The 9197-nt window shown below is 60.9% G+C and overlaps 1 protein-coding gene across 3 annotated transcripts; it reads left to right on the plus strand.

The window, feature by feature from the left end:
* The first annotated feature begins 504 nt into the window (after positions 1–504).
* Positions 505–8465, plus strand: SLC39A13 (solute carrier family 39 member 13). 3 transcript variants are annotated; one of them, XM_059931570.1, is made up of 10 exons: positions 505–608; positions 2091–2399; positions 4294–4407; positions 4714–4838; positions 5225–5329; positions 5441–5530; positions 6317–6367; positions 6695–6827; positions 6999–7098; positions 7190–8465. In XM_059931570.1, the coding sequence occupies exons 2-10, from the start codon at positions 2099–2101 to the stop codon at positions 7263–7265; spliced, it is 1095 nt and encodes a 364-aa protein (XP_059787553.1). In that variant the 5' UTR covers positions 505–608; positions 2091–2098; the 3' UTR covers positions 7266–8465. The 3 variants fall into 3 exon arrangements, with proteins under 3 accessions (XP_059787553.1, XP_059787556.1, XP_059787554.1); XM_059931573.1 differs by having other exon boundaries at positions 6695–6823; positions 7190–7279; XM_059931571.1 differs by lacking the exon at positions 5225–5329.
* Positions 8466–9197: the final 732 nt, after the last annotated feature.

Here is a 9197-nt window from a genome sequence, read left to right on the forward strand (position 1 = left end):
TCTTCTGAGGTTCCCGGGGCTAGGCCCCTCCCTGCGGCAGGCACTTCCCCTTTCCCTTGCTCATGGAGGAGCCAGGCCGGGCTGACTCAGAGCAGGAGCGCCACAGCCATCCTCCTACCCCGACCCCGTCCCGGGACGGCGCAGTCTGGTAGCAGAGCGCGCCCCCGTGCGGCCGCGGCTGGGGCTGCCGCCCGAGAGAGGAAGCGGCGGGCAGACCCGCAAGCGCAGCCACCCAACTGCTCGCAGTCCCCGCTGGGCCGCCGTCTCCGCCCTGCGCAGCCGGACTGTGCTGTGTACCCACGGGGCCCCCACTTCCGCCCGACCCTCCCCGCCGTCCCGGGCCCGCCCGAGCGGAAGTGCGCCAGCCTCCCGGGTCCCCCATGGCCTCGAGGCGGAAGCGCTCTCCCACCGCCGCTCCCCACGACCCCGCGGCGCTCGGCGCGTCGGGTTCCGGGCAGGTCCCGTGTGACGTGGCCGCACGCTGGGGGCGGCTCCGGGCCGGGGGCCGGGCGGCCAGGCCGGGCGGGGCCGACCCGGGGCGGGGCGCTGTGCCGCAGCTGGATGGCCGGGGCCGTCCGGAGCGCCTCCGCCGCCGTCGCCGCCGCACGGTGAGTGACCGCCGCACCCCCAGGGCCAGAGTCCCTGACGAGACGGACTCTGCCGATCCCCTTGCCCCCGACCCGGCTTGTCCAGATCAGACCTGGGCCTCTCGCCCAGAGCCCGGGAGTTAAACTTCCTTGGGCTCTTCTCTCCTGTCTCCCCACGCGTCGCTCCCCATCTCTCCCTCTCTCTCCGCCTCCGCATCCGTCTCTGGTTTTCTCACTCTTGGCTCTCCCGCTCTTGCTTTCTGCTTTCCCTCTGCTCTCCGACTCTCTCGGTACCCCCTCTCTTGTCCCAAACTTGTCCCCTCACCTCTCCTGTCCTCAAACTTGTCCCCTGACCCGCCTCTGCCTCCAAGTCCGGCCTGGCGCAGTCCTGCCTTTGGTCCCCAATGGAGCCCAGAGGGTTTCATCAGGGTCCCGTTAAGGCCTGGAGGTCCTAGACCCGAGCATCTTCTCCAGCTGCTTTCCCTCCCTCCCACCTCCATCAGCAGATGAGGAAACTGAGGCAAGGACATCACTGGCTCAAGGTCACAGCCAGCATGAGGGAGGGCAGACCACAGTTAAACCTCATGCCTGAGTTTCCAGGTTGAACTTCCCTCTTGGTTGACTCACATCCAGGTCCTGTGATCCGCCCGCTGGGTACACTCCTGCTGCCTGGTGCTCCTGGGCTCCCGCAACATAAGGAGGGTTCTCTGTGCCTCCTCCGTGCCAGGCACGCTCACCTGCTTAGCAAGCTCATCTCATTTTCACCACTGTGTGAGGGAGACAATACTTATCTCCCTGCTACAGACGAGGAGACTGAGGCTCAGAGAAGGGCTTTAGGGACTTGTCCGCAGTCAAGCAGCTGTAAATGCAGAGCGCAAAGTCAAGGGCGGGTCTTCAAAGCCTGTGCTCTGCACATCTGTGAGGCAGCTCCTAACTGAAGAATCCTCTTTCTTCATTCCCACCTCCTGTCTGTCTCCGTGCCCCAGGGATATTGGACTCATTTCCTAGGAAGAAGCCCTGATGGTCTTGACCTAGCTCAGCTGCTTGGTTTCCCCACCTGCACCTCCTAACATTGCCCCATCAAGCTAGACTGTGCTGGCCGCCATCCCTGGGGGTGTCCTCACTGGGGCGCATCCTGGCAGCAAAGCCTCCCCTGGCAGCCAGACACCCAGCTGGGCCAGGCCTACCGGTGCCTGAGGGGAACCCAGCCAGCGCCTCACCCTGTCATTAAGGAAAGTTTAGCCTCAGGCGGACAGGCTGACACACAGCCTGGAACTGGCTCCCAAGGAAAAAATGTGTGCTCCTTGGGAGTGGGGTGTGGAGGAGCAGAGCCTTTTTGCTCTGTGCACCCATCATTGGGCTCCTCAGAGGCCCTGGGGGAGGCAAGCAGGAGGGCGGGTGCCATGGCCACTGGGAGTGGGGGGAGGGTTAAGATGCCACGTTTCCTAAGCAGGTGTGCGGCCAAGGGTGGCAGCTCACGTAAGTGGCCTTTGTGTTTTTCAGCACGTGGCATGCCTGGATGTCCCTGCCCTGGTTGTGGCATGGCGGGACAGAGGCTCCTCTTCCTCGCTGCTCTTGCCCTGGAGCTCCTGGGAGGGGCTGGGGGTTCCCAGCAGGCCTTCCGGAGCCGGGGGGTGGCAGCGGCCTGTCGCCTGGACAATAAGGAAAGCGAGTCCTGGGGGGCCCTGCTGAGCGGAGAGAGGCTGGACACGTGGATCTGCTCCCTCCTGGGCTCACTCATGGTGGGGCTCAGCGGGGTCTTCCCATTGCTCGTCATTCCCTTGGAGATGGGGACCACGCTGCGCTCAGAAGGTGGGTGACCCTCCTCTGGCACCAAGGGGCAGCCGATGGCACGGGAAACATGCTGCTGCTCTTCCTGGGAGAGCCGGGTCTCTGGTCCCAAGTGGCAGTGTGTCTGTGGTGGAGGGTGGGGACCCAGCACAATTCCTCACCTTGGTCCAGTGAGCCAGGGTACGCCATGCTCATTTGTTCATTCGTTTGTGCATCTGTTTATTCTGAAAGATGAAAGTCAGCAAACATTCACTGTGAAGCAAGAAACAAGGCTGGAAATAGGATGCCGGGCTGCCTGGGTTCAAATCTTGGCTCTGCCACTTACCAGTTGGGTGGTATTGGGCAAGTTCCTTAACTTCTCTCTGCCTTAAGCTCCCAACCTTAAACATGAGGATAATAATAGTATCTACCTCATAGGTGTTATTGTGACGATTAAATGAACTAACATCGGCAAAGCACTTAGGAGACTGCCCGGTGCAGGGAAGGGGCTCCGTGTTCACAAGCTGGTGCTGGGTGTCAGGATGCAGCGGCAGCGTAGCGCTGCCTCTCCCTTCAGTCCCTGCTCACAGCGCAAAAGGGCGCTCAGACCCAGAGCCCCTGGGGCGGCCTTACCCAAGAAGACGCGAGAGGCTGGTAGCTGGCCTGCCTCTGGAGAGGGGGTCTGGGAGGTGGGCGCAGGCCTGGCAGAGGCTTTTCCTTGGCTGCGCGTGTGTCCACAGGTGACATGCTATAATGAAAGATAAAGAAGATCAGATGGGGAGCTGCTAGAAATGCAGGTGCCTGTCGCCCCCACCCAACAGTATGACATAGTAGGTCTGGACCAGGCCCCGGGAATCTTTGAAATGAGGGTCCCCCAGGGGCTTGTGCTGCCTGCCAGGCTCCAGGAGCTGTTCATTCAACAGATGGTTATGAACACAACTGTGCCAGGCACTGGGCTGAGGGCTGGTGCCCCAGAAGTGAACAGGGCCCTCTTCTGCTGTCTTGCCTGTGTATCAGTTCAGCCCCTCTCATAGCATCCCTGAGAGGTCAACCTAGGGAGGACTTGGATTATTAGCTCTATTTTACAAATGGGGAAGCACAGGCACAGAGAAGTTCTTGGAGGAGCCCAAGGTCACACAGCCTGGAAGCAGCAGCTTCCCCCCTGGGATCCCACCCCACCACCAAGCTACCTCTTCCTTCTGGGCCTCAGTTTGTCTATCAAACCAAGGGTTTCGACATGGCCCCCTTAGGGCACTTCTAACTCTGGATATTGCACATCTGCACAAGTCCTCAAATCTCTGCCACTTTTCTGAGAGTAACAGTGGCCGAGAAGAGAAAAATTCCCACTTAATAAGCACTTGCTATATGTATTGTTGTTTAATTCAGGGGTCCCCAACCCCCGGGCCGCACAGCAGGAGGTGAGCGGTGGGCAAGCGAGCGAAGCTTCATCTGCCGCTACCCGTCACTCGCATTACCACCCCCGTCCGTGGAAAAATTGTTTTCCATGAAACCGGTCCCTGTTGCCAAAAAGGTTAGGGACCGCTGGTTTAATTCACACAAGATCCCTATCAGATAGATAACAATTGTCCCCAGTTTACAGATGATGAAATTGAGTCCCAGAAGTAATCTACCCAAGGTTACCAGCTGGTGGGTTGGGGAGCTGGGACCTGTCAGGCTCCCAAGCCCAGTCTCTTAACCCTGAAGCAGTAGTGGCTCCACGGTCGGCCCGCAGGTCGTGGTGTATTCCTGCTGGGCACCAGCCCTTGCTGGGACTGAAGGGTTGGGGACCCAGGAAGGCCAGCAGCCCATGTCCAGCCTTCCGGAGACTTGAAGTCTGGTTGGGACCACAGTAGGAGCCCAGTAAGCTGGGTGGGGCAGAGGTCAGGCCAGGGGCTCTGGTGCCTCAGCTCCCAGGTCCCGCATCTCTGCCTTGTAGCTGGGGCCCGGCGCCTGAAGCAGCTGCTCAGCTTTGCCTTGGGGGGACTCCTGGGCAATGTGTTTCTCCACCTGCTGCCCGAGGCGTGGGCCTACACGTACAGTGCCAGCCCTGGTGAGTGAGGCCACAGGCTGGGGGCAGGAGGGTGGCAGGCGATAGGTGGGAACTGGTGCCCATGCCCAGGGATGGCCTAGGCCCTACCTGCTCTGCAGAATGACTGTGAGGGGGTTCTGGACATCTGGCAGGGAACTTGTCCTGGTCCCAGTGCCCTGGTCCCTGTGGGAGCTTCTGGGGCCCAACTGCCCCACCAGCCAGTCCTGGCGTCCTGCCCCTGTCACTGCCCTGGACTAGGTCCCATCCCAAGTGGCCCCCGTTCTGTGGCCCTGGCTTGGCCTGGTGTGTCAGTGCTGCCCCCTGCAGGTGGTGAGGGGCAGAGCCTGCAGCAGCAACAGCAACTGGGACTGTGGGTCATTGCTGGCTTCCTGACCTTCCTGGCGCTGGAGAAGATGTTCTTGGACAGCAAGGAGAAGGAGGAGACTAGCCAGGTGAGCCCCAACCCCCAGAGCCTACACAGGTCAGCCTCTGCTCTGTGGTGGTGCCAGGGCCTGGAGGCCCAAGTTCTGAGTCAAGCCCTGAAAAGAGTGTCTCTTGGCCCTTTCCCGGGAGCTCTGGGAGGCTGGGCCAGCTTGTTTGGAAGGATCTGGGCATCAGCCCCTGCCGTGGCTTGTTCTCATAGACTAAGAGTGATAGCAGTGCGGGAGGCAGAGGGTCTGCTGGGTTTGGGGGCACCTGGCTGATTGAGCAGCAGAGTCCAGCCAGATAAAAGGGGTGTTCCCTTTTTATCTGTTCTCCATCTTTCACTCCCTTTCTGTCCACCCTGGCCAAGTGGGGGGCATCTAATGTCACGTCTCCCTCCTTCTCCTGGCCCTAGGCCCCCAGCAAAGACCCTGCAGCTGCGGCCGTGCTCAGTGGAGGCCACCATCTGGCCCAGCCAGCTGCAGGGCCCGGCCTGAGCGCCGTGGTCCGGAGCATCAAAGTGAGTGGCCCGCCCAGGGCCCCCTCCTCCTGCAGCCGCCCCACCCCGAGTGGCCGGCCCGACTCAGCCCTGCCTGCCTGGCCCAACCCAGCTTTCTCTCCCCTCACCCAGGTCAGTGGCTATCTCAACCTGCTGGCCAACACCATAGACAACTTCACCCACGGGCTGGCTGTGGCTGCCAGCTTCCTTGTGAGCAAGAAGGTGAGTGGGGCTGGGGCAGTGGGACCCAGGCCGTTCGGTGGGTAGGGCGGTGCCTGCGTTAACCAGTTGGCTCTGCCTCCAGAATAGGTCCCCAGGCATCTCCTCCTTGCTCCCTCCATCACAGCACCCTCATCTACGCCTCCCTGCTGCTCTCCTGGACACGGCCTCCTTCTGTCTCCACCACTGACTGGTCTGTTCTTGCTGCGAACACTCCTTGTTGGGATCACAGGCCTCTGCCAGGCTGCTATGCTTGGCCCCTGCCTGCTTCTAGATGCTTCTGCCCCCCACCTCCTCCCTCTGCCCTCTGCGCTTTGGCCCCAGGCTCTGCCTACTCTTGAACTGGCCAACCTCTTTCCCCTCTGGTAGCCTCCAACTCACTGTTGCCTCTGCTTGGAATGTTCTTTCTTCCACTCTTTGAACTGCTAGCTCCTCATCCTTCAGGCTTCAGCTTAAAGTGTACTTTCTCAAAGAGGCCTTTGCTGACCCCTCATCTCAGTTAGGCCCATCATGTCCCATGGCACCCAGTCCATCCTTTCCCCATAGCACCTGCCATGGTGCGTGATCACATGGTTCTTTGTCTGTTTACTCAATCCTTGCCTCTCCACTCCAGGCTGTTAGCTTCTTGAGGGCAGGTTCCCTGTCTGTTTTATTCACTGCGATATTTCTAGCAGCCAAATGGTACCCAGCCAGGGCACCCAGAGCAGAGTAAATGTTTGTAGAATGAGCGGACAAGTGGGTGCCCTAGCCCTCAGCACAGACCCCACAGACTCCCTCCCCTCCCTGCAGATCGGGCTCCTGACCACCATGGCCATCCTCCTGCATGAGATCCCCCATGAGGTGAGTGCCAGAGGCTTCCCATGATCAGCCATGTGGGTGTGGAGCTGGCGGCAGGGATTCAGGGTGGGACTACCCAGGAATGGTGGGCTTGGGCGGCGGGACCACAGAGGCCGGGAACTGCTCAGCCTGCGAGGCTGCAGCCACTGTTTCAGCTGTGCTCCAGCGTGCTCGGGACGGGGAGCCCAGCCGAGGGGATGCGGGCTGGGGCACGGGGTGGTCCCAGCTACGGGGCGGGTGCAGGGGGCTCGGTGTGCGTGTCCATACCTGAGATGCTCAGGGGATCTGGCCCCACTGGGGCCCAGAGTGATCGTCTGGACCTCCCCTCAGGTGGGCGACTTTGCCATCCTGCTCCGGGCCGGCTTTGACCGATGGAGCGCAGCCAAGCTGCAGCTCTCGACGGCCTTGGGGGGCCTGCTGGGCGCCTGCTTCGCCATCTGTACGCAGTCCCCCAAGGGAGTAGGTACGGGCGTGGTGGGTGGTGGCGGTCAGCAGAGGGGCCCCAGCCAAAGGGCACAGCTGCCCTGACCCTGGTGTCCAGGCCAGGTTCTGCCCCCGGTCCACCCCGCGGGAGGGAGTGTAGTACATGCGGCTCCCCTGGACCCCCAGCCAGTCAGGGCTTCTCCTGCTGCAGAGGAGACTGTGGCCTGGATCCTGCCCTTCACCTCTGGCGGCTTTCTCTACATCGCCCTGGTGAACGTGCTGCCCGACCTCTTGGAGGAAGATGACCCATGGTGAGCTACCCACTGGCACTGCCATTCGCGGGCCTCTGCCCCCCGCACCTCGGCCAGTGCCCCCCCTGAGCCCCTGCCCCTCTCCCCACAGGCGCTCCCTGCAGCAAGTGCTTCTGCTCTGCACGGGCATTGTGGTGATGGTGCTGTTCTCGCTCTTCGTCGAGTAACTGTCCCTGACGCCCCACCCCCTGCACAGCGATAAGAGACTCAGATCGACTCTGTGACCGTGCGTGTGTGTGTGTGTGTGTGTGTGTGTGTGTGAGGCAGAGAGCGAGCGAGTCCTCCGACCTGACAAGAGGACGGGGTGTGTGTGTGGTGTGCACATGTGACCGTGTGCAAGACCGACACTGTGATCCCTCGTGTGCTGGGCCCAGGGCCCGGTGCCCACGCCTGCCCCCAGCCACACTGTGGTCTTCTCTCCTTGCCACCCTGTCATCTTGCACCTCCTGGAGTCGGCAGTGAGGAACAGGAACACTGGTCCCAAGCAGAGGCCTCTGCCCACCAGGACGCCAGGAGGAGTGAGAGCAGCCCAAGGAGGCCAGGGCTGCAGGGAGCCCCAAAGCTGTCTCCTGCTGGGGCCTCATGGGTCCCTGGCCTGAGGGAGTAAACCTCTCTGCACATGCACCCAGCTCTGGGCAGCCAGAAAGCGAGGCTGGGGCGCCTCCTCTCTGCTGTGTCCAGTGTTCTGGCCCTTCCTTCACCAGCTCCAAGGCCAAAGAAAGGAGAGGCAGGTGCTCGTGTAGCCCCCAGCCCCACTCAGCACTGACAGTCCTACCCCTCCCAGCATGGAGCCGGGAGATGCTTTCTAAGACCTTTTCCCCGTGGCTGCTTGCCCTGGCCCAGCTCCTGTTCCCCCAGGGAATGCTCCCTGGCAACGCCAGCGGCTCTGCCACCTCCAGCTGCCAAACAGCAGCCAGCAGGGCAGCGAGCAGCCCTGGGCCAGAGGCTTCCCAGTCGGCTCAGGGATGCTCGTGCCAGCACAGGGTCCAGGCAGACACGCTGGGGGCAGGAAGAGAGTGAGCAGTGGCTGCCTGCCCCTGCCCCTGCCCCTGGCTTGGGCCCCTCTTCCTGTCCCACTGTGGGTGGGGTTAGGCGGGGGTGGCGAGGGCTCCACGTTGTCAGCACTCAGGAATGTGCTCTGGGGATGCTGAAGCCATAATCCCCAGCTATTTCCCTTGGCTGACGCCCAGGTACTCAGCTGGCCCACTCCACAACCAGGCTCCAGCCCTGCTGCTTGACCGTGGGCGTCTTGAGACGTAGCCGTCAAGAGAGTCTGAATGGTTTTATGGCAGTTTTGCTGTGGTTCCATTTGTATCTGTAAATACCTGTTCTATAGATGAGATGCAAATAAATATACACAAACTGGCTGCCTCTGTTCTGCATACTAGAGCCGATGGTCGAGCAGGGCTTTTCCGGGCCCCCCGTGCTCCAGCCAGGTTGGCTGCTCTGCGGGCCCCAGCTCCTGCAGGCCGCCCAGCTGGTCTCCACTGTCATCCCCGCCTTCTGGTCCTTCTGCTTCGTCTCTGAGCTGTTACTTTTGGGGTGCTTCTCAGAACAGGGTATACATTTCATGTTTCCCTGGTTTATTTCGTTGTTAGCTTTTTATGCCAATAAAACAAGCCTGGCTCTAGGCCGTTACAGCCCGCGTCACCCCCAAGGGTGGTGTCCTCATAGACCTACGAACCAAGGGCTTTTTCCTGGCCTGCCCCCTGAGTAATTTTAACCACGGACGGGAGCTCCATCCACAAAGTCATCTCCAGGTTTGGCCTCCATGAAATAGTTATTTTTCATTAAAAAGAAAGAAAAGAAAAAACGAGATCTTTATTCTAAACCATACCCTCACCTCCAGTGAATAGGCTGAGAATGAAGACAGCATCAGGCACGGGGGGAGCTGCTTCCCCAGTGCTGTTAGGAGAGAGCAGGAGGGGGAAGTGGAGTCCCACTTCCTCTCCTACCTTCCGCAGGCTGTCGGTAGACAGCGCGTCCGCGCCACAGCACGGAGGCCGACACGGGGGCTGCGAAGCCCCGATGGGCTGTATCCTCAGCTGGGAGTGCCTGGCCCTGACTCAGCATTTTCAGCAAAAAGGGCTCTGCTTCAC

This window comes from Balaenoptera ricei, chromosome 8 (assembly GCF_028023285.1).
Source record: "Balaenoptera ricei isolate mBalRic1 chromosome 8, mBalRic1.hap2, whole genome shotgun sequence".
Taxonomy (NCBI): Eukaryota; Metazoa; Chordata; class Mammalia; order Artiodactyla; family Balaenopteridae; genus Balaenoptera; species Balaenoptera ricei.